At 41.8% G+C, this 26,220-nt stretch overlaps 1 protein-coding gene across 1 annotated transcript; it reads right to left on the bottom strand.

Moving 5' to 3' along the window:
- Positions 1–16,141: 16,141 nt before the first annotated feature.
- On the bottom strand, positions 16,142–19,294 carry LOC133391582 (proteoglycan 4-like). Its single transcript, XM_061646737.1, has 2 exons — positions 17,837–19,294; positions 16,142–17,779 (listed from the first exon to the last, which is right to left on the bottom strand). The coding sequence occupies exons 1-2, from the start codon at positions 19,011–19,013 to the stop codon at positions 16,623–16,625; spliced, it is 2,334 nt and encodes a 777-aa protein (XP_061502721.1). The 5' UTR covers positions 19,014–19,294; the 3' UTR covers positions 16,142–16,622.
- Between the last annotated feature and the right edge of the window lie 6,926 nt (positions 19,295–26,220).

Raw genomic sequence — 26,220 nt, 5'->3', positions numbered from 1 at the left:
CTTCCTGGTGGAGGCGGTAGTATGATGATACTTAATAAACGATTGATTGCCGTATGCTCGGCCTCGTGCTATCCGTAGTGTGTATTTTATTTATCACTTCATTATCAGTTTGTTGTTTTCGCATTCCGGAGCTTTGTTATTGATGTGTAGAGAAATATTTTAAATTAAGAACAAATACAAGGTAAAGTAATACTGAGCTACTCTTTGATGATATATTCTATACAATCAAAACATGGTACGTATTTTAGTGTACTTTTACGTAACAATACAAGTGTCGAACAATAACGAAGTGTCTTAATGAGGCAAACAAATGATAATTATCAATAAAGATACGACTTTATTGTACGATTGCATGCGTTCTCTCAGAAAGCAATGGTTGCAGCTAATGATCGCATGGTGGTAAAAAGATCTAATGCATCATTCCGACAGTTAATAACGGTGCCTCAACTACAGGAAATGGCAGACATCCAGGCACAGCACCTAAGTACGCTATGACGAACGGAACGTGTCATTTTGAGCGAGATTCGATCCCACCGAGACTGACTGATAAAGTAAAAATCATGTCATGTGTGCTGCGGCAATCCTTAAAACATCCATTCCTCGACCAGTACTACTTGACTGAATCGTTCCAAGAAACTCTGTAAAATTCTGCACTTTGTATATTAAAACAGTAATTGAGTGCTTCTTATTTGCACGCAAAACCATTAAATTTCCGTCCTCTCCGTCCAGCGATCACGAGAGCAGCCGATATGCCAACATGCCGTTTTAAAGTTCTACGTAATGAATGTACACGACCATGCGAAGGGAATGAGAAGGAATTGAAGATTTGGTGAGATGAACCAGAACGCAGAAGGTGGTTAGAAGAGATGCAGATGGTCTCGTATTAAGCCTCCTATGGAGTGTGAGGCTGAGTGATCCTTTGTAACCGACAGCATCTCCATTCACACCGACAACTGGACCAGCAAGAAATGTTAATGCAGGGTGATAATTTATCTCATACTGGCTGGCTCGGGCCCATTGTGATCCTTTTACCAGCCTCAACCCGGAATTAGGTTCGGTTTCCTGGTGTACATTTGTGGCCAGTAAATTTGGCAACTGTGATTATTATTCCCTTTTTTCGACATTCTGTTTTGGACCTTCTTTATGCTCATCATTACTTGGTGGCATATGCACTCGAACGAAAGTGTGGTGACATACATGTGCCCCATACATCAATACATTTCAATCGTCCTGTTTGATCCTTTTTCAGTGTTTACCGTTTGCCGTGTGCGACGCTTCAATTTATTTTTATTTATTCTCTCTATTTGCCAACAGCAGCACCGTTTAGCAGAGGGATGTTAAATGTTCTAAATAATAGTCTGGATGAGCTGTGATCTGATGCATTTTTGAGATTCTTTATTTGTTCGTTAACAATTTCAGACGAAGATAAAGTCGAAAATTGTCTATATCTGAAGCATTAATATGATTCAGTAAAGTTAAATCTTACGGTTCCTTCTTCATTACATAATCTTCTTTCTTCTTTGGCTCAACAACCGATGTCGGTCAAGGCCTGCCTGTACCCACTTGTGGGCTTGGCTTTCAGTGACTAATTGATTCCCCCCCATAGCAGGATAGTCAGTCCTACGTATGGCGGCGCGGTCTATTTGGGGATTGAACCCATGACGGGCATGTTGTTACGTCGTACGAGTTGACGACTGTACTACGAGACCGGCTATCATTACATAATAGCTGGTTCATAAACCGTCGAAAAATGATCAAATATTCTTACATTGTATGCAACAACCGCTTACAACCGTTTTAGCTCGATGTGTGTGTCCTCTAGTGACAAATTCGACTCACCTTTCAAGAACATGCCAAGGGTACAGTTATCGAGAGTGAATGTTTTCCCAAAATAAAGAAACCCTAATTGATGTGTAATTGTTTTATGTGTTGCTCTCCGGGGCTGGGTGCACCATTTACTTCAGAAATTAGATCGTTCAGAGTGTTTGTCGTTGTGTTAAAAGGGACTAGAGATAGTGGCAATTTCCATGCCTATTGCCGCTAACAAACGTCTTCTGCGTGTGTGGAATGCCACATGGCTCAGCCAAAACCATCTGTGAGGGCGATTGAGTGATCTTAACAAGCATCACTTCTGAAGCCTGGTGAAAGGGTTCACGTGTAAGGAAGGTGGCTTTGCGCTATTTTGGTCGTCGCTTCGTTGAACGATCGGGTCAAAGACGACAACGTTTTAGAATTCCCCTCAGTGGATTTGCCTCGCGTTTGAGTGCGATATATACCGCGACAAGTTTTCATATGCAGGGTGCTTCGGCAAAAAGGTAAAACAAATTCAAACTAAGGAATGAATGAATGCAATTATACTACACATTTCATTTTATTTCAATTCTATAGTTAACAGTATCTAGCAGAAAATATTCACTGTTGCTTAACAGATATATAAAATTTTATTTTTCGATATTTGATAATCTTTGAACAACCCTGCCACATTTAAAGACAAATACCCGTAGATTGGTGGCAATTAGAGGAAAGGTAAGTTATGACGCTTCTGTTTCGAAATGGATAAGTTGAAAGGTTAAGTGCAAGGGCGTGAGAGTACTGTGAGTGAAATGTTTAAAAATTGTTTGTTTTTGAACCGAACCTCAACGATGCGGAACTCGTCTGAACACAAATATGATTTCCAAAACTTTTGGTTAAAAGGGTGAACTTGTTGGGATTGAATTGAGGTAGACTGTATGATGATATGTTGTTGTGATCTCTGGCCTAAGCACGCGTGCAATTGGTTTAATGCATGAACATTATTGTATGAAAGATATAAATAATACAACCACATTGAATCAAAGAAACCATAAGAAAACAAAAAAAAAATTAACAAGCATTATCAGATTACGGAAATTTGTTTGCAGATTTGTTTGTTTAGTTTGCTTTCATCAACATCAATAGTTTATTAAAAACACATCTTTACTTATTTATTAATCATAAAATAAAAGCAAGCTTGATCAATCATGTGTACATATATTTTGTCATAGTTCAGTTGTATAAAAAAGAATCAAAATCGAACATAAGTTCATAAGGATCATAATTCCACCTTGAGCAAGTATGCCTGCAAATTGTTATTGTCACCCTACTGGTTGATTACAATAGAATGGAAGAAAAGAAACGTTTTTAAAAGAAAAAAAACACAACATATGTCACGTACGTGGCACTTCCCGGGTCATCCATTATTGCACTCCACCAGTGCGTACGAGCGATCAGAGTAGGTATTTTCCACTCTTTATTCTCCTTTTCGACCTACAGCGTAGCGATCGGAACTAGCAACACCAGAGTTTCGACGCCAAACGGGAAATCCATATCCTTGCGGAAGAAACACGTACGCACCCTGTATGCTACCTACCGAGGAGATCATGTTTCGGTACGGTTAAAGACACCTTTGTTAGGAAGCTTCTGGGAGGCCAAATGGTGCCTCCTGGTCTGCACATATATTGGAGTTGAATTTCGCTCACGTACGGGTAGCAGGAATGATGATGTTATTGATTTTGGCCTATTGCTGCTTATGCTTTCAACGTGCAAAACTGCGGAAGAGCAGATGATGACAATAACTCTATCTTGCCATGGTAACTGAAGGAAGTACGACAAAGTATTTCGCAGTAAACTGGCATACTGTGTTCACATTTGCAGGATTTCCCTTTTATTTAACTATTATCGATCATGGAAGTCTTATTCTAAGCGTAAAGTAGTTTTTTTTTAATTAAAAAAATAAATAAATGATCTGATAAACATACATAATTTATGTGGTGTAAAAAATGCATAACTCACATGGCTTGTATGACGAACAAATTAAATAATTTACATAATTTTGATGGTAGCTAAAACATATAGTTTTATGTTATCTTGATCACATTATTGTTTATAGATCAACACCTTTGAAGAGAAAAAGCCAAAAATCCCGCACCCATAACATGAAGACTCAATAAACCGTAAATCTATGACGACAGGATGATCCCAAATAAGATAAAAAGAAGGCAAAAAAAACTAACACAGAAAAAAAATAAAAAAAACGTTACAAAAAAACTTTCAAACAAGAACAAAAACTTCCAGCGCGAAACAGAATTCAAAAACAAAATGCTCTTTAGTAAATAAACACTTTTTTTGGTTTCAATTTTTTTCCTGTTTCTGTTTTGGTTTAGTTTTTTTTCTGAATCACCGCAATAACAAGGAAGTGGAAGGAAAAACCAAAATCCTTAAAAAACTACACAGTGACAGCTTGCACGTGTAGTATAAGTGATGTACATCCGATGTAAGGAAAAAAAAGGGATGATCGCGGCTGGTTGTCGGTTTGACTTTTAATGTCATAATAGGAAAACGAGGGGTGTAAAGAATATTTATTACCCTCTAAACAACGCTAACTCGCCGTGACACATATGCTGAGTGAAGCATGCGATAGGAGGATTAATGGCTTAGGATATGTATAAAAATCCATTTAAAACACTTTATTGAATGAAACGAATCACATTACAACCATAAATCACAAAACTGAATGAGTCCTTCGGAATCTTGCAATAAAAGACAAAAATAATTTTAAAGATTGTAGCATGGCTTGCAACTGTAACATCAAGGACCACCTTGAATTGCTTATAAAACTGTTAAGCTATTGCATGTAAAATCTACACGTACTCGACTATTCTAAATCGCAAAAACATTCCACCATCCCTAAGTGTGCTCCTTCAGTAGCGATCGTCGTAAAGACACCCGTTGGTACCGTTCGCAGGAGCCAGCAATTATCAAGGAATGTTTATAATAGTGCACAAAACGCATCACGGTCAAACGCCAATGGTCAGTTTTGCTTCGACAAAAACAGATCCTCGCAATCGACGATCCGTGCCAGACTCGTGCTATTCGTTGGCTTATGATTGGCTTTCCTCGACCCTGTAATTATCTCCATCTGTAGAAGCAACAGGAGTAACCTTCCGATTTTTGTTTTTGTTGTTGTTGTTCCATCTAAGAAGCGTCGGATCAAATCTTGCAAATATGCAGCTCAGCGAAATACCATTCCGCAAAACGAGACCATTCGCCGTTTGTCCAATGAAGCAACGCGAACGAAAATCAGTCAAACAAAAACGCACATCTCGAGGACCATCAACTGCAACAGACCGCCAGAAACTTGCAAAAGTGAGGGCAAAATTATGGACTGAAAGTCACTGTAAAGTCTTTACGGTTTGGGGCATTGCCGCAACGCTACACCAGACGGGTGGCAAAGAAAATGTTTGAAATCGAGTCGGTGATTTAACTGCTCCACCTAACCAGCCGAGCTGAGTGCCCTCGATGCTGATGGAACATTCTTCGGTTTAAAGACACGCTTTCGGCTCCCCAAGCCACCGTATCGTCCTAATTCCCTTCGGTACCTTTTGATGATCACTTGGCCAGAAAGGAAGCATCCATGATGTTGCAAGAATCGAAAGAAGAAAAAAACATCCAAGACACATTCTGCATTGCATTTGTGTAACGCCTTGGTGGTACCGCAGACCACGCGAGGTATCGGTGCTGATTCTGTTCCTTGTGTGTGTGTGTTTTTTTGCAGTCTAAGTTAGAGGCTAATTGGGTATCTAAATGCCAGACGGTCCCTTGTTTTATGGTCCATGGCCACGAAACAGTAGACTCCACCAGATGCACTGTCCGGCATTCGGGGCGTCGTCGTTGGCTGCCGTCTCGTTCGTGCCTTTAATAATATATCCTTCCAGGACCTTGGGATCAGATGGGGCTCGATGTGGTTGATCAGATGGTTTGTTGTGTTTCGTGCGATTCGTTTTCGATTTCAAATGCTGATGTGGTTGCAGTCTGATGGTAACGGTGTATCAAAATGAAGCTGAAAAATATTACCTTGAATACCGTTACGCATTTGGCAATAGGAAGGATAGATCATTGTCAACGCAATGAAAATTGTATTTTATTATTTATGCGGTCAGATTCGCGGAGGATGATATTGTAACTATACATGGCATTTATATATACTGCCCACAGGAAAAACAATGAACCATATTAACAAAATAGAAAATAAATTATTGTTTGTTAACTATAAATTCTAACCGAATCATTTGTTCCTAAAATATTGAAAAAAAGGACGTCATCTAATCTAATTAATTGGTTTTATGAGGACGAGGCATAGTCAACTCTGCTTTTGTCGGACTTATTCAATATAAGATATTAACCCGAACATCGCATAATATTCCTGTTTATTTCATACATACGTTGTTAAATAGTCAAATGAATCTATCCAAATTCTATGATATACGTGATGACCAAAAACAACCTCCAGACGAAATTCAAAAACGTGTTCTTTATCACACATTAATCAGGCCCATCAATTTATCATTGATTAAAGCAGCCGACTCACACAATCATGGTGGCCTAATTTGATCATTTGCACGGCTCCGTGTCCCTAATAGAACGGTCCCTCCTTGAGAATACTTCCAAACCCATGAATCATGTCTGTCCTTGCGGTAGAAACCGGAGACCGTAAAATGCTGCGTTGAAACCGCTGTCATTGGTATGATGATTCGAAAGCTAAATGATGTGCTATGCTAAAAGTCTCTTTTTGCGCCCGCTTTTGCTCTATCTGCCCAAAACTTTGCACCGAAGGCCATGCACTGCATCTTGGAGAGCCCACGATTGGGTGTTTCCTTGCTCAACGGCCTCGTCAATCCCTTCGTCAATCAAACCATTAACCAGGGCCGGCAGACAATATAATTATAGAAACCTTCGGCAATCGACACGCGGTGGCGGCTTTCGTCATCGATCGTTTGTGTGTGTGTGTGTGTGTGTGCGCTCCTGCCGCCCAAAGTATCGCCGACACGGTAAGGTTCAAAGCCAGCACAAGGAACGCCAAGCATAAGGCAAACACCATCCGTCCGTCCGTCCGCCTTCTAATTATTGAAAAACAAACGGCAAATGACCGCAACGCATGGTGGTGGATGCTGGCGTTTAGGACCGGCGAAACCCTCCGGGCCTGATGCGCCCGATGCTTAGGCCAATTTCTCGACCACAGTGTGTCCGTGTGTGCACAGTGACTTGGCCGTTTGATGTGATCCCACCGGTACACGTACGTTCGGTCATTTTGATCCTCCCCCTATTTCTGTTTCGTTTCACCGCTCCGAGGGCGGCATCGTTTGTTTTAGTTTGTTTGTCAAACCGTGTTGTATACGACTTTTCTCGCAGCTTCTCTTCTACCGACACACACACACGCACACACACCTGCTACCTACCGCGGATAAGTTTCCTCCGATTTCCTCCAGTTTCCTTTCCGGGTGTTTGTAATAATTTTCAACTCCTATAATCTCAGGGGTTTTTTTGTGACCGCCTTATGCTCTACCACAATATTTTCCTTTTGGACCATCATGTTCCTCCAGGCGGTGTACATTTGCTTTGCACGATAATCGTGTTGCTATTGTTTACTCATCGGTAATCACATAAATTTGTGTGCATATTTGTTCAGCTTCTCAGCAGCAATGGCCCTAGGAAGTCTTCGAGATGCGGCGCAAAGAAGCGGACAGCATAAAAAGCGAGTTTGAGATGTAAATCCTAAGAGGGAAAGTGATGTTTTTGCATGAAATTGCTTTGTCAACTGTTTGGGAGAATGTTGGGATTTAAATAGTAGAACAAAATCAATTCATTCTCGAAGTAGTACCAACAATTCACAAAATCTATATCAAACTGATAATTGTATTCAATTTCAATGAAGTAAGCCAATTATCATAATCAAGTGCACCAGCTTTAAAAATAAAACAAAATTAAATCTTGCGGAAAAGCCCCAATACACCAAACCACAAAGCACAATCCGTCATGGGAACGCATCCCATGGGAACATCATGGGTGTTCAGTTTATCCCCTTCGCCCAATAAGAGGATCGAATGCAATCACCAATCTATTGCTGGTGGTTTCAGCTGGAAACGATCATTAATAACGCTACTGGTGCGGTCCAGATTAGAAGTGTACCAAGCGGACCTGACCACCTCGGAGGATCAGAGATTGTTTGAAGTAAGTAATGTAAAGAAATTAGAAAGAGGGCGGTAGGAAGCAATGATGAAATGAAAATGTTAGTTACGCTGAGCAGGAATAGAACCAAAAAAAAAAGAAAACAAAAAACAAAAGAATACTTCATCACTTTTATTAAGAGATAATCAGCCGTTGAAGTCCACTTTGAGGGTATGGTGCCTGGTTTTCATTTGTTCTTTCATCACACTTGAGAGCTTATATTTTGTAGGCAAGCAAATGGTTTCATTCATATCTTAGGACCACCCAAAATCGGTGCGGGCCTCTTAGTCGCTACACGTTTTTGCACCTGATCGGTATGCCTAGATAAGGAAAATTTGATCAATGTGTGTATCGAATATGAAGCCAATCAACAAAAGAACATGTTAATACATGGCCAATCTCCTTTAGTATGTACTTTAAAATAATAGTAAAACACAGCAATATCAAAATTTTATACTTTGTTATACTATATTAAAACACGGAAAAGAGCACCAGTTTAATCGTCTATGTTTTTTTCAATTTCAATCGCTACAACAATAGGTACAATGCAAATCAGTAAATTCTAAACCATTGACTTTGGCACCCTAGTAGTCCATAGATTACATTTCAATGACCACTTCTTTGCTGTAACAGATAAAGCCAAAATAAAGATAGTTTTTATTAGGCCAACAATATCTCACTTGAAGGACCCAAGGTTCTTGAAATTTATATTACAATTAAACTCGGTAACTTGCGCGCCTTCTAAAGTTGTTAGGATCAACAGGCTAGAGTCGATCCAGCGTAGGTTCACTAGATAAGCTCTTCGTAACCTACCATGGTTGGACCTTAATTAAATGCCCATTTACCTCGTGCGCTGCTCCATATTGGATTTATTACCACTGACTTTTAGACAGCAAGTTGCATAGGCTACATTAATAGCTAAAATGCTTACCATTGAGATTGACGCTACTTATCTTCTCGAAAGTTTAAAATTATCTGTCCCTGAAAGAGTAATTCGTGTATGAACACATTACGTCCTACCAAATCGAATAATGTTTATCCGAGCAATGTTCCTCCAACAACTAAGGGCAAAGTGTTTAAAAAGTTTAGCTCCTATCATGACTATCACTTCAGCACTTCGATATTTAAATACAAAATTGTATTGGCATGGACGAATCTGGCGAACAAAGTCTGGTTAAATGTTAGATATATGAATGTAATGTTATTATTATTTTATTTTTATTTTTATTTTGTATTTTTTTAATTTTATCAATTAGACATAAGTCCGTTAAATAAATACCCATTACAATAATAATGCTCTATCAAAAGTACATATAAAGTCGTGTCGACGCCACTTGAACTCAATGGCACGCACGCTCCGGCCCAACAATGCGCTCTGATCTAAAAACACGCGAGGAAAACTAACCCCATTAAACCCCATTATTGTTCGTGTACGCATACTCCACGGCGTAAACGGTTATAACCGGAACTGCGCAAGCTGCACGCTAATTGCAGGGTATGCAGGCAAGGACAATTTCTTCAAGATCACTCGTCCTGGGCTTTCCGCCACCGAATAATTGAAGGGATGGAATCAAAAGCATTGTGTACCTCCAGTTCGCTCACGTTCTGTATCGGCATTCAAATCTTTTGTTCGTAGCGATGCTGAACAAGAATATGCTGTAGAAACACACGTCGGTTTCTTCCCGCCCATCGCAGCTCGCACTCTCCTCGGCGAACGAGAAGCAGTAGTTTGATATCGCGACTTGTTTGATTCAACCAACAGCCATATTTAACTTCGTGCACATTGCATCCGGAGCATGTGTTGATATTCTACACTTCAATTACCAGACAACCGGTGCTGCCTGCTCAAAGCCGTCTGCTGTACGACCAAAACCAGGAAGTAGCAGCCGCATCCTAGACAATGGATTGTGGCGTCTGTTCGGCCCACCGAAAATAAAATTAAATAAAAACACAACAACGAGGAACTTGAGTCCCAAACGCGTGCCGCATGTTATTTGCGTTCTTAATTTTAAATATTTGCCCTCGTGCCCTCGTGCAAGTTGGTGTGTGTCCTTTCAGAGATCGCTGTTCTTGCCGCCGGATCTTTTGATTGAGGATTGTGACTAACCAAGAACACGATACTTTCTGTTTCTGCACCAGGTACTGAGGGATTTTGTTTGTTCACGTTCTTAACTTTTGTTGTATGGTTGCTTGTTTCCAAGTCGTTTTGCTGGTTTGCTGTTTTCTCCAACATATTTTGTAGCTTAATGAAGTCGTTCATGTAGATGATCCAGCCTTTTGTTGTAAGCATAACAGTAAGCATTTTTTTATTTAGCGCTACAACTGAAGTTAGTCCAGAACAGTCATAGCCACTCGTTTGATTTGATTTTTTGTAACTGATTAGGTCATTCGTAATTTCAAATTGTTCTTCAAAAATTTAAAATTGAACTAAAGCCAAAACAAAAATGTTAAAGAACCATTTGTACAGAATCAAAAAAACATATAAAACTTTTTTTTTGCTAAGTCCGGCCTAGTTGGCCGTATCATTTTTTACATAAAACAATAAAAGCTGATAACAATTTTGAATTTTCAATACATTATTGATAAAATCTTTTATGCTTATGTTTCTATTTTAGAAATGTATGAAATAATTAGGTTTAAGAATAGCTTTTTTAGAACCTAATTCCATACGTTACCGCAGCGGTGGGAAAAGGTGCCTTTAGGCTGTTTTGAATTTGAACTTTTAAGTGCTTTTTGTGCTCGTTTGTGAGCCAATAACATTACTAACTAAAAAGAACCATGATAGACGGTCCAGAATCAGCATCCTTAAAAGATTATCCTACACTTGAAAGCATTATTACGAGCAAAACTCAATAAGCAATCAACAAAATTAGTTATAAGCAATAATTATTTTGAGCTCATTCCCTGTGATTGTTCATCGAATTTTACAGACACACTCGCTATTTGATGGTAAGATTACGAGCTCAAGTCTAAAACATAGCACATGTGCCTCCTATCACAGTACTGTTTTTTTTTTCTTTCTTTTCATTCTGTTGCTCAAAATTGGAAATTGCATTTGCATCGATCATTTTGAATTACAACTTGGCCAAGGTATACACTATATTGCTATACCTTGTTCGACGAATTTGTCGCACATCAATTTGACAGCTTCCTATTTTGTTTACTTTCTGTGCATTCGTCTGGGAAAGTTTTTCCCTCTGTTGTTGCATAATTAAAACGTTCAAATTCGAAAAGCGTGTATGGTGCTCATATTGTGCTATAAACATTGTGTACAAAGTTCATCAAATAATTACTGATACTGAATAAAATTGCTTCAAAGAGCGATTGAAGAATACGTGTATTTGTACGAAAAGATATTCCACGTAAACAGGGCATTTGCTGGCACAGCTTTACTGTCCTAATTCGTAACAGAAAAACCTCGCGCCAGTTAGCACATTGAACAGAACTGGATAGTTTCACAAGAGCAACAGGCACAACAACCTGCACCAAACTTTTGTGCGCGCTTTATCGAACTCTTTTTATCAGCATCCTCGGATCAGACGAATGCATCGAAGATCGAAGAAAGGAAGTAACGCAATGTCTGGTTTGTGCGCCATACAAATGGTATCCTCTCGATCGAAATATTCACAACCGTGGCGGTAGCTTCTGAAAAACATGACGCGACAGAACATCGCCTACCGGCATTGTACGATCGAATGCATTTATTATATATGGTGCGTCGAGGAATGGCAAAGGACGTGCCGAATTCCAAGTACAGTTACAATGCCAATCTGCTTCAAGAGAAGCGGGAGGCTAAATAATCGATGCTTTCCCGGCACGGAGCTAACAATCCATCCTGGTAAAGACATAAATGTATTCCCGGCTGCCATTGAAGTGAGAGTCTCTAACGGTTTATATTGGGGATACATTTAGAAGCCTACCGGTTTTCAAGGCCTACTGCAGATGTAAGAACAGATCCTGCGTAACGACAGCCATCCTCATGTCTGCGAGACAAACCACCGGTATCACAATTCCATGTCGTAAGTTTGCAACCGTAGATGACTTCCAAGTTGAAAGATAAGGAGTTAGCAAGAGCGGTAAGTACAAAATAAACATTAGTATTTAAATCTCTTAGTTAAACACGATAATATTTGCTTCTATTTGATTTAATTCTAAATGTATTTGCAATAATACCTTTATCAATTATTATCTTCAATAAAATTGCGCCCTTCAGTTTTTAAATCGCTAGATTCCATTATTGGTAATGGGGTTTCTTTCTCCAACCAGCGTAGGAATGTTAGTGAGACACAAAACTGTGTAAAACGCTCTGTCCTGTTGCATTTTGGCAGCAGAGGCTGAAATCAAAAAGAAATCCGTACAGCAAACCCTGAGAGTAGAACAAGTTTAATCCCAAGCATTCCCAAAACGAGGCTGACAGGTGGAGCAAGCGCTTAGCAATCCCAAAGGTCGACGGCAGAATCAAATGACGAATTGCACTATAATCTCATGCAAGGTCCCTATTAAGGAAGCGGTTCAAATCTCGTTTCTGCGATGCATTACGCCGCCGATTTGTTTTGAAAAATTTGGTACTTTGTGGTTGAATAATTTATTGGCACACACCGCACTGCCCAGAACCACACATCGACGAAGTAACGCTACCATCAATAGTAGTTTGCGTCCGAGCAGCGAAACACAAAGAATGCGCATACAATACGGCCTCTGCCCGGCCGATAGGGGCTGGATTCGTTTTGTTGAAAACTGATGAATATAAATTAAGCCATATATAAATTGGTTCTCGCTTCATATGCCAATCGGTTGCGCACGAAACGCGCCTCAAATCCGAGCGCGTTCGCCTGCTCAGCTTCTTTCTGGACATGAGAAGAATGTTCGGGAATAATTATTCACTGCAAGCGTTCTGTTTCTTTTAGTGTGCACACGCTTAACTTTACGAGCCAGGTAGACCAACAATTACGGGAAAGAAAATGCATAATCTGTTACCAAAAAAAACACACGACTCAACATATATTTCAATAGCAGTGATAAAGTGGGTGTTACCGGAGCGATATTACCTTTCCATCGTCTGGCTCGTCACTGTGCCGCAATTTACGCAAAACGCGGCGGCGAATATGTTGCAAAATTCAAATTAAAACGGCTCAACCTTGCAGAGCCGCACACTCATAAGTAACGTGGAATTTCAAATCATCGTTCCATACCATCACACCGTAGCCAGGTTGCAAGGGAAGAGAGCATACAGTAGGTCTGTAACAAGCATCACCAAAGGGCAAAAACGATCCGATATTCAAAACTGTTATAACGCTCCTGCATGTCAAAATGTAGAGCTTTGGTCGAATAGTTTATGTTTGAGGAATGAATCACACCGTCCACCAGCCAACTAATGCCCGAAATTTCCATTTCCAATTTTTGACCACAAAAATCGCGTACTTTTGCCTCTGGATTGGAATTGCGATCGAAGGGGATCACATCGGGTTCCGAAACCATACGCGAATTGGAATCGTTTCGCGCGCTCGCAAACTTTTTCGGGGCGGATCGGAATGTTGATGGGCTCTGCTTTTATGTATGCTCTACTACTACTACTACTGCCAGAGCATTCGGTATCGATGCAGCTGTTGTAAAAATTCACGCAACCTCGACTGGACGTGTGGCGCGCTTTGGAGGAGCCGGGACCGTCGAGATTCTTCGTTGCATGAGATATTCTTTTCTTCTGGTGGTTCTTCTTCTGTTGCGGCTGAAAGCAAATAGGTTGACAGCGCAATTGATCTTTTTCACCTCTAAAAAACGGTTTTCTTCATGTCCACCACTTCCACCAAACTCAAAACGATGTTTCTCACACTAAAATAAGATCATGAAACGGTGTTGATAAGACGATAGCATATCGAAAAAAGGAATTGATAATAACATTCGTTAACTTAACTCTTTTTTTTTGCAAAATGCATCGGCCTAAATAAACAAAAATTGGACCACTGTACAGCATTTACACCCTCGTGATCCAAACTGATGATAAATTATGCAAAATGGGCTGTTTTTAAACTCACCGACAATCGTAGCGAAACTACAACGCTCCTACATTCCGAAAACAGAACAAAATACATAACTCTACCGTACACATAAGCGCGCGACACACGCGACAACTTTGAAGAAATATCAAGATTAATAACTGTCACCACGTGATGTGCCACGGAAAGCGGTGGAGAAAAAAGTGTTCCTTAGCCGCCCCCCCTGAGAGCGTCATAATCTACTGGAGAATGTTGAGTAAACTCCTATGCCACACACTGCGGGATACCTTCACAATATTTAAAAAAAAACTACCATCAAACCAAGATTAAGGTGAAAATGATAAATGAGAAAACCAACCAAAACGACCGTCGTCCGTCTAAACGTGAAGGGAGGGAATAGTAATCGTGATTCGAGATCGGATTAACACCGAAAAAATAAACATGAACGTAAACAGCTTGAAAACTAGGCTAAGAAAAATCGTTCGATATGTATGGCAGTGAAGTTGACCGAAGCATTCTATTGGGCACAATAGTTGAGAGAGTAGCGCACATTATTGGTCCCTCAAACACAGCGACTTTAGATACAATCGTAAAAAAGGGATAAACGAATTGATGCTTGAAAGGTTACATCATATAGGTATAAGTTACCGTACGGAATTTTGAAGAAGTGAAAATTTCACAGTAAAGCAAACATTCTTATAAAAATCGATTGAGAATGGTCGTTTTCTAAAGCTTCCGGGCTACCTTTCCGGTGTGCCTTACCTTTACCGTTGAACTGTCTGTAGGCACCTGTTTGCGCTGGCCACGAGGCACGAAAACACTTTCGATGGAAGATAATCACACCTGCCGTTCTACCGGAACATCCAAAGCATACCGCTGGGTGGGTTGCGCTTGCAATTAACATCGAGAGCACTCCCTATTCTTCCCTGTTTGCAAACTAGTTGAAGGTGCATGAGAATGCAACTCGCGACGTGGGTGTGGGCGATGATTTATGGGATGACCCCACCATGTGCTGGACGACTAGACTGTAACACACATTACCGGCTTTAACTGAGGCAAATAGGTAACACCCGGGGTTTGGCGCAGCACCAGACATTTATGTTGATTTATGGATGCACCATAATCAGAGGTCAGGTCGGAATTTGCTTAACCTTGCAATGATGAGTTATCTGTTTGTAGTGAGTGTTTAACATTGGCGCTACTGCTGTCGCGGCTGCAAGATCGATTGGATAGTTTTACAGGGTTTCCCACGATATATTGGTTGGTTCCCATCAATTTTTGGTGGATTCCCATATTTTTTTGGTGCGTTCCCACGATTTTTTGGTCGTTTCCCAGAATTTTTTGGTCTAATTGTATTGATATCCAATCGGAAAATACCAATAAATTATAGGATCGAACCAAAAATCTATGGGATACAACCAAAAAATCGTGGGAACGCACCAAAAAATCATGGGAACTGACCAATAAATCGTGGGAAACCCTGTAATATCATGAGTGTTGCGACGAACTTGGACATAAAAATGCTTCTACACTTCGCCAATCCACAAACCGAAGGCCACTGAATTAAGATTGGAATCCATGCATCAGAGATTAACCATTTCTTTTTTGTTGATTGAACAATATTGATTGTGATTCCAATTTTTCTCATATTAGTTCTGTTATAGATGTTTTTTCGTTAAAATAGTACGTTAAAAAACATATCTTACACCGCGCCCGAGTATTTAGATTCAACTGATTGGACAACGATCTTACGGGATTCCGCAAACACAGCGCCTAAAGCGAAATAGCCCATTGCATACCTTTAGGCGTTTATATGGTTATTGGTTGGTTATACATTAAATAAACGTTAGCTGTGCTGCATGAAGTGGAAAAAGAGGCTAAAGAGGCCATTAGGCTTAAAGTCTCCATAAACATAAATTTAAAAAAAAAGTTTTATATAAATTTAAAGATGTGGAGTTACGTATACAGGCGTCGAACTGCACAAATATTAAAAAAAATCTGTAAAAGGATATATTATAAATAAAATGCTTAAATATTTTTCTGTATACATATACGTAATGAAACACGTTCCTTGGTTAGATTTATCCACAAAATTATTCTAAAATAAAAAAAATATATGGCAACAATTTTTAGCTTCCTGCGCGCGTAACAACTCAAGTTCATTTATTATCTCTTCAATTTACAGAAAAATAACAAAATTATGGCTTCATAAGCTAAGCTAATCAAATTAATAACTTCAGAGTATTCAAAAATAGAGTATCATAGTCGCTGATATGCTAACCTAATTAATAACATTTAAATTTGCCTGATAATTACTATTCCCACTGACAGAGTTAAGAGAAAGAAGAATACCGCATGTAATTGTAAGATAACGTGCTGCAAGAGTTGAAATAAAAAAGCATACCAAGCAGTAGGATAAAATTGCCGTGTAACTATTATCCGTATAACCGTGCCAGTCAGTTGCCCATAAATGAAATTCTAATTTTCCGCACCAGCACATATTGGTAAACCGGACTGTTAAGAGCTATCTAACATGCAATACGTTTTCCTTACCATGAAAAGGCACCCAGTTGCAAAGTGAAATGGATCGTCATCCTGATCCGATCGTTACAACATCTCGTCACCACTGTTGTCATCCTGGTAGACAATCGGGGAGAGACTCGGCGAACGTTCTGTGTGAAATGGCGGTCTTCTTAGCTGTTGCTGCTGCTGCGACCCCAATAGTGCCATATCCTCCTTGCCACTGCTGCACACGAATTTATCCGTCACCGTCTGATGGTGCTGTCTGGCTGCTCTTGCTTCGGCGAGGCCATCCACTACGCGGGTATCGCTACTATCCTGCTCTGCATGTTCCGTTTGATTGAACACCTCGATGTGCGGATCACCGTACATGGTATCCAGTGTGGGCATATTTTTGGCCTTGAGCGCTTTCTCTACGGCCAGTCCGATTTGGGAGTATAGCTGCTGGCTGCTGATGATGCTTATTTCGGGCGGTTTTTCTCGCACCATCCCACCGGTGCTGCGACGAGAACGCAACAGCACCCGACGCTCGGGCGCATTCAGATATAACATTCTCGGCGGGGTGGGCGGTATGCTTTCGGTGGGTCTCAATGGCACGAGAAAGGTGTTATACTCGGGACGGTTGTTGGTTTGTGCCGCCGTCGCTGTCGGTCCCATGTACATGCGCTCCATGGGACTGAGCAATACGGATGGGTTCAGCGGATGGGTGTTTGAGTCCCGGGCATCACAATATCGGCTGCGAAGCGACTGTCGATCAGTGTCCACCTGGTCAGGCGCAAGCTTTCGAATGCGGGTCGGCGTCAAGAATGAAGTTTCGGTCGACTTGGAGCACTGGGATGGGTAGTGTGGGGGTGAGCGATAGGGGAAATGCTTCCGTTCTGGCTCACTGTCGGATGATGATGATGCTGGCGGTGTTTCGTCGATGTGTATTTTTTCCGGCGGAACCGTGGGTGCCGGTTTTTTTCCGCTTCGCGATTTCCTTCTGGTCCTCGGTGTCGATGCTGGTGGTGGAGGTGGAGGAGGTGGTGGTGGTGGTGTTGAAGCTTTCTTATTTTTTGTGGTAGTGGATGGCGCTGGCACCGGTTCTGCAGTGGCTAGTTTTGATGATTTGGTGGAACGTTCTCCTTGTTGTTTCCGCTCTGGCGGTTGCCTTCCTTGGATGTCTTTTCTATCGGTTTGCTCCTTGGCGTAGCTGGAGAGTTTGGTTTGACGCATCGACTGCCGCCTGGCCCCCCCTGCAGCACCTGCGGAGCGAGTTTTAGAATCAGTAGATGTGGTATATTGCTTGGGAAGTACTTTACTAGGTTCATTTTTCTTCGCCGAGACAGGTTTCTTCTTCGTTACCATTGGTTTTTGTCGCTGCCACTGCGTACCGACGGTGGTCCTAGCCGTTGTTGCCAGCTCGGCCGCATCGCACTGCACCGCTACTTCCTCCAGGGGGGTACGCTTTGGGGGACGCACTATCTTGCGCACCAAAATCACCTTGCGCCCACCGCCCCCGGTTGCGCCAGCTGCGGTCGTTCGATTCCGGTGCTGCTGACGTATGAAGTTCTTCGTCCAGCGAACTAGCCGCTGTCGACTGGCCACCGTTTTGCGCCCGTACTCTTCCACCTGCTTCGCTAGAATCGTGGACAGCTTCTCATCGACTTTGGACGCGATCGCTTTGTACGTTTTGTTCACCAGACGCTTCTCGATTTGGTCGATCTCCTTCTGCTTAGCATCTTTTTGGGCTTTCTTCTTCTTTTTCTTCTTTTCTGTAGAAGATTGCAATTCGATTCCGTACTGTTCGGCAATGTTGTTCAGGATGGCCGAAATGGATTCAGCTATCGGTTCGGAATTATCGGAATCATATTCCTGCCCGAGCGGCGGTTGCTGTTCTTCAACGGCTTCGTTTGAAACCGCCGTTGCAGCCACTTCCATCGGCACGTCGGCTTGGCACGCAGCATCCTCCCGCTGCACTAGTGGTGAGGGCGATCGTTCCTTTTCGAACGATATGGTCTGCGTTGTGACCGCCGTTGTTTCTGTGCGTGGTGGCACGTCCGTTTGACAGGCGATTTCACTACAAGCGATCGGTTTTTGCGGCGATCGAGTTGCCGCTGGATCATTATCGTCCGTCTGAGCGAACGTAGATGTGGTCGGCTTTGGGATGCGTGTCACCGACACCTGGCAGTAGCGGTTACTCGTTTGCGGCGGACACGTTTGTATGCCCCGAGTGATGCTAATCATCCGGGAAGTTGAAACAATTCGACCGGGGGTCGATAACGCCAACGAACGAGTTGAACTATTCAAACTGCCTGTAACCAACGGTGTTCTGTCGCATTCTAGCACGAGGCGCTTTTTACCACTACGGTACGGTGTGGACGCATTTTCGAGAAGCGCCGTCGCCTCTACAGCACACCGCTTTTTTACTTTCGGCGTCGAGGTGCCGCTCGGGATGCCCATCTGTTCCGCAACGCACAATTTCACATCATTGGCCATCGTAATCGTTATACGTTATATGAGTTAAACACACCGATCAAATCAATCAAATAACTGCACTTTTCACTGGTTTACATTTGCTTTGGGATTTAAACACTCTTGCGAAACACGTCTGCACTAGCACACGAACGAGAGGTTGTGACGTTCTGCGGTGAACAAATCTGCACATTGTTCGGTCCCTCCCCCCTTCCAAAAGCCGTGTCATAAGCACAAGCACACGCGGTACGGTTCTTGGTAGTAGCAGTAATGATTGAGTTTTTATTCTACTGTGCTCGATGTGAATTAAATAGAATTCTACACCATCACCGGTGCAGCCACAGTAGTGTACCAACTAAGGCAATCGCTTCTGTTTGTGCAAACTGCTGGTATGGAAAGAAAATAGAATTATACAAAAACAACTATTAACATGAAATCAGAAAATTTTAAATCAAATAACTCGTTTTCATAAACAGCTCCTGGTTTTTTTTTCTCGTGTACAGAGTTGTGAAATAAATTGCGAACCACATGTCATGCATACTTTTTGTAGCGTACTGTGTGATCTGTGATAAGCGAATTTAAATATTATCAGCTTTCTACATCTCTCGCTCTTTCTTTCAGCATGGATCGCTCTATGCATGGGCTTTACCAGCGTGTCATGTGCTTCTTTGTTTATTAAAGTCATCATTGATTCGTCAATAACCACTACACCTTGCGCCGGTGCCGGCTTGATAACTTATCACCAATACTAAACAGCGATACAGTGGTAAAGGTCAAACTTGTACACCAAATCGCAAACATAATTTTCTTCCAATTTGTAAGCGACTGAGAGATGGAACATTGTACCGTTTCATCAAACATTAATGCGAAATCAATAACGTCAAACATAAGGAATAGATTTTTGTTAATTATTAAACTGTTATATATTGTACAATTAAGGCATGGATTATTTAGAAATGGGTCACTTTGCTTTGCATGTATCTTTTATACCATCAATATAATTGAAAACTATTGTTTGGATGAATCATAGGGTTTGTTATAATACATTTAATAATATATATGAAAGAAGTTATTCTTCGCATCTATGAAAAAAAAACTGGATTTTTTTCTGTTGATACCTCCCATCAATCGGCGCACAGCTGCTTCAGTCACTGTTCTGGCCAATAAATTCCACCAATTCTTCAATTGTATGATATCCTTGGTAACTGTTCCCTTTTTCTCTAATTGTTGTTCCATTATTGCCCAATATCGCTCTATTGGGCGAAACTGGGGGCATTTCGAGGATTCAGGTATTTTTATATTAATTTCCCACCTTTATCGTTATACCATTGTAGCACGTCGTTGCTATAATGGCAGCTTGCTAGGTGGCAAAGTTTGTTGCTTAAAGCACTCTTTCTTAAGCAAATCCGAATTCATGTTCTTATTCGTCAGAAACACGGAGGCCTTTTTGCCACATAAGTAGATGCCTTGCCAAATCATTTTTTTAGCGAATTTATCGGTGAAAACACTTTTAAACCGCTTGGGGACGTTGCCGCGAGCCTTATAAGATTTTACCCTCAGGATTTGAAATCGGCTTTCACGTAGGTGTTAAATGAAATAAGCGAAATGATTCCAACTCTAATGCGGCACTGTTCGGTGGGTGTCAGCGGCCATGATGCCAAGCATTCTTAACATAGCCGGCCCCCGTGGAAATTGAAATTTCCACCACTTATTCCGTGTTGGAATGGATGGGCAAAACGCAGATCTTCGTAATTGCTCGTTTGTATTCGCCGTCTTTTGTCTTCACCGTGACCACACGGATGTTGCCGTCGTCTCCTCGGTAGATTTGAGTTACTCGTCCATAACTCCATTTCGACGGTGGCAAATTGTCTTCCGTCATCAACACGAGAGTTCCGATATGGATGTTGTCCCGTTGTTTCGTCCACTTCGTGCGAGGCTGCAAGCCAGACAGGTAGTCTGTACTCTATCGGTTCCAAATGCGTCTCACGAATTCCTGATTCTGTTGATATCTATCCAGGCGATTAGATGGCACTTCCTCGTATGAAGGTTCAGGAACAGCAACCAGAGGACGATGGATCAGGAAATGTCCTGGAGTAAGCACCTCCAAATCCTCGGGTTCCGTGCTGATGGGGGTCAAAGGACGCGAATTCAAGCAGCTTTCCACCTGGGCGATGATCGTCTCTAAGTCGTCTCGACGCAGGATCGAAGTTCCAATAGTAGCTCTAAAATGATGCTTAAAAGACTTGACGGAGGCCTCCCAGATTCCACCAAAGTGGGGAGACCTAGGAGGGATAAAACGAAACTCTATACCTTCTGGACCGCAATACGACGAAATTGATTGTTGAAATTGTTGTTGCTGCAGTTGTTGATGAAACACTTTCAATTTTCGTTCCGCTCCACGAAAATTTTTAGCGTTATCACACTGAAGAAGAGATGGTTTTCCCCGACGAGCGACAAATCGTTTCAGTGTTGATATGAACGCATCCGACGACAAATCAGCTACCAATTCTAGATGGATAGCCTTCGTGGCCAGGCACACAAATACTGCAACGTAGCACTTCACCGGAGCAGATTTCCTGGACGCCGAACGATAAAACAGCGGTCCACAGAAATCGACACCAGTGTTCAGGAACGGAAAAGTTGGAGTAACTCGTTCTGCGGGTAAATCTCCCATTATCTGTTCCATTGTCGATGGTTTACAACGGAAGCACTGGATACACTCGTGTACTACTTGCCGAGCAAGGTTTCGAACGCGTAAAGGCCAGTATTTCTCTCGAACAGAAGCAATCAACAGTTGTTGTCCGGCATGTAAGGTTTTAAGATGATAGAAATCCATGATAAGACGTGTCAATGGATGTTTGTAGGGCAGTATCATTGGGTGTTTTCGATCGTAAGCAACAGGAGCATTTCGAAGACGTCCCCCAATGCGTAGTACACCGTTAACAAGCATTGGTGTCAATGATCTTAAAGATGACGATGTTTTGACTTCTCCAGCAGTTTCGAGAGAACGAATATCATCAGCAAAAGATTCGTTCTGTGCAATGCGTACCAAATTCTCTCTTGCTGCATGTAGTTCAAATGTTTGAAGGTAGCCTTGACGACGATTGTTTCTATTAACAGGTTTACAGTTGTAGCTAAACCGTTGCATATATGCCATCAGTCTAACGAGTCCGGAAAATGTCGATTTTAAGGTAAATGTTGGATGATGAATATTAGACTGTTTGTTAATGATCAGAACAGTCTTCCGTTCTTCAAACTCAGAGGGTGGGCAATCGAGTATTGGATGATGTAGCTTCCAAGTATTGGATGGTTGGCTTAACCACTTTGGTCCATGCCACCATAGGCATGATTCTTGCAATTGACTCGGCATCATTCCTCTAGAGATGATATCAGCTGGATTTTGATCCCCAGGAACATGATTCCAATGTCGAGGTTCCGTCAGATGCTGGATTTCAGACACCCGATTAGCAACAAATGGCTTCCAGCGTGACGGGCTACTGTTTATCCAGTGAAGCACGATGGTCGAATCCACCCAGTAGAAACACGAATACTCGTGTTTAAGACTGTCTTTAACCTTTTGCCAGAGATGGCATAACAATAAAGCTGCAGATAATTCCAGCCGAGGTAAAGTGACGTTCTTCTGTCGTTTGCTATTTGCGAGTGGAGCAACTCTGGATTTAGAGCACAAAAGGTTAACAGAAACTTTTCCATCCTCAGAGACCGATTATATATATAAACAGGCTCCATAAGCCTTCATGGACGCATCACTAAACCCATGGATTTCGATGCGATGAGTACTTCCTACCACTCTACGTGGGATACGCATGTCTTTCACAATTGAGAGCTGTTGGCGAAACTGATTCCATTGTTTATGCAATTCTTTTTCTAGCGGCTCATCCCATGCCTTTTGTTGTGCCCAAAGATTTTGCATAAAGCATTTGGCTATCATTATTGTTGGACCTATGAGTCCCAATGGATCGTATAGACGCGATGCATCTGATAAGGCGATCCGCTTTGTTATTTGTTCATCTTCTGTCCAAATCGGTACGCAGAATCCCAACTCATCGGTCGCTGGGATCCATTTAAGACCCAATGTCTTAATGGAACTATTTATGTCAAGGCTGCACAATCCAGAAGTATCGCGTTGGTCTACGGGAATACTTTGCAGAATTTGGGAAGAGTTAGACGCCCATTTTCTCAAACTAAAACCAGCACTCGACAACAAGTCAGTTAGTTGATGGCTTAATTCTTCTCCTTCTGTTTGAGTTTCTACTCCGGCAAGCAAGTCGTCCATATAAAATTCATTTGCCAGTACTCTAGAGGCTTCCGGATGAGTAGAAGTTCCATGAACGGAAAGCATTTGCAAACATTTGGTTGCTAAGTAAGGAGCAGATGCAGTGCCATACGTAATTGTTTTTAGCTCATATATTCGAAGCTTATCTTCGGGACAATTCTGCCAAAGGATTCTTTGAACCGAGCGATCCTCTTTTTTAATCCATACTTGTCGGTACATCTTTTCGATGTCCGCTACGATTGCAAATTTGTGCAGACGAAAACGAATCATAATTGCGACCAAATCATCCTGAACAACTGGACCCACCATTAACGCATCATTCAACGAGAGGCCGGAGTCGGTAGCACAAGACGCATCGAACACGACTCTAAGCTTTGTAGTTAAACTGTCAGGGCGTAAAATACAGTGATGCGGTAAGTAATAAATGGGTGTCTCAATGTTCGTATGTTGTTCCGTGATTTCTTCCATATGTCCCAATTGAACATATTCCTCCAAAAAGGCTATATAAGCAGCCTTAAGGTCTTTGTTTGATGCAAGACGACGATTTAGCGAGTTCAATCTACGTTTGGCGATTTCAAACGAGTTTCCGAGTTGTGGAACGATATCCTTTTTCGTAGGAAGCGTTACAATAAACCTTCCTTGATCATCACGCGTGGTTGTTTCAGAGAAAACCTTCTCACATGATGTTTCTTCAATAGACATGGTGCTATTTGTATAACAAGATTCGATTTCCCAAAATTTAGTTAGTTGATTTTCTAGGTCTTGATTAGTACATACCAGATTTACTATAGAGGATGTAGGACGACGTTCGAGCTCAACCCTGCCAGAAACGATCCAGCCTAACTCGGTGTTCTGTAGCATTACTTTCTCGGGTACCAGTTTAAGAATACCTTCTAGCATCAGCTCATCATAGCTCTCTCTGCCGATCAATAAATCGATGGATGATGGTTCGTAGAATTTGGGATCTGCTAGAGTACAAGTGGTGGGAATACAGTAACGTGTTTTGTTCACTTTCTCTGCAGGTAAATTCCAAGTAATGTAACGCATTACATGAAATTTCCAATTTGCCTTGAAGCTAGTGCAATGAGATTTTATGGTAAGCTGTGTCGAGTGCGATGATACATGCTTGCTTTGTCCAACTCCGCCAATTGGATGGTTCTCTCTCTTTTTAATGACCTGCAATCGCTGACACAAACGCTCAGTTACAAGATTAATCTGCGATCCTCCATCTAATAGAGCGCGTGCCCAATGCAACGATCCGTCTGGTAACTCTATTTTCACCAAAGCTGTGGGTAATAGGATAGTAGATGGTGTTTCTATCGAATTTGTTAGCAAAGCATTGCCACAGTATGTGACCACGTTCTGATCCGCAGGTGGATCCGGTTGCGTCACTATCCCTGGTCATTAGGAGATGCTTCAGCTGAATTACAGGTTTGTACTGGTTTGTGCAACATAGTGTGATGTTTTTTGTTGCAAACTCGGCATACACTAGATGAACAGTTCTTCATAATATGCCCAGGCAACAAATAGTTGATACAAAGCTTCTTTTCTTTGACCTTGTCATAGCGCTCTTGTACTGTCCAGCCACTAAACATGTCACACTTAAAGGGCGAATGTGAACCTTTTTTACAAAACGAGCATATCTCCATAGAAGAATTCACCACGTGCACCTCACTCTTCCATCGCTGCTTCCACGACGATGTATATTGTTCTTTCTTTTGGCCTTGAGACAGCATTGCCTGCAACACTAACGCATGACTCTTCAAGAACGTTAGAAGTTCATGGTATTCTGGAACGTCAGTACTGCGATGGTGAGCCTCCCAATGCATTTGAGTAGCCGAATCAAGCCGAGAATGTAGCATGTGCGCCAGAAGCACACTCCAACCCTCTGTTGCCACACCAAGCTGCTTCGTTATGTTGACGCTTCTCTCGAAACTATCTAGAATGTGAATGAGCGACTCGTACGAATCCTTCTTCATTACCGGTATCAAAAACAAAGCATCAATATGTCGCTTCACCGCTAGCTTTTTGTTTTCATAACGAGCCTTAAGAAGCTCCCATGCCACTATGTAATTAGCCGAAGTAATCTCAATGTCCGCAATTAGCTTGTTTGCTTCCTTTGTCAATGCTCCCTTCAAATACCGCAATTTGTCCACGTCTGACAGGCTTGCATTTGCATCAATCAGGCTACTAAAAGAATCGCGAAAAGGTAGCCAAGCTTCGAGAGAACCATCAAACGTTGGCAGCCGTAATTCGGGAAGCTTTACACGAGATTGCGAAACATTTGTAGTGATAGACATACCACGTTCAATCCGTAGCAATAAGTTGAAGTGACGTTTTTCGAATCGTGCATATTCCTCCTCACCGTCCTCAAAATTCTCCATATCGGCCGTTTCCAAGACGGTTTGATGCCATTTTTCATACTCCGACGCCAGTGAGGTAAGCCGATTTGCACATCCCTTCAGAAACGTCGTGTCACCCAAAGATGTACCACTCAATGCTTCTTCGATTCGCTGTAATTTGTTAAGAAAATGCTTGCGTATACATTGGTTTTTATCAATAGGCCGATGCACTTCCTTTGCTTCATCCAAACCCGCAGGGATTTCCGATGACGGTCCAGCTTCTTCCATGTCAATGGGTGCAATTTTCCATTCCTCGGATTCCGCTGGCGATTTGCGCACATCACTTCTCCTGACCGACATTTTGTTGAGCTATTTGCGCCGACAATACTTTTTACGATGCTGCTCTTCAAAATGGCTGCGAAGCGTCACCAACACTTCCAAGCAGGTACAGCCTGACGACGCGTACACGCACACCAATGTATCTTTTCCTGAAAATTGTCCGCGTCTAATACAGCATACCCGATAGTAAGCTGAATTTGCACAATATCACACTCAATTGTATGATATTTAACAAAGTATCCTCTAACAGGAACTA

Source organism: Anopheles gambiae, chromosome 2 (assembly GCF_943734735.2).
Source record: "Anopheles gambiae chromosome 2, idAnoGambNW_F1_1, whole genome shotgun sequence".
Lineage (NCBI taxonomy): Eukaryota > Metazoa > Arthropoda > Insecta > Diptera > Culicidae > Anopheles > Anopheles gambiae.
This window is presented reverse-complemented; position numbering and strand designations above follow the sequence as displayed.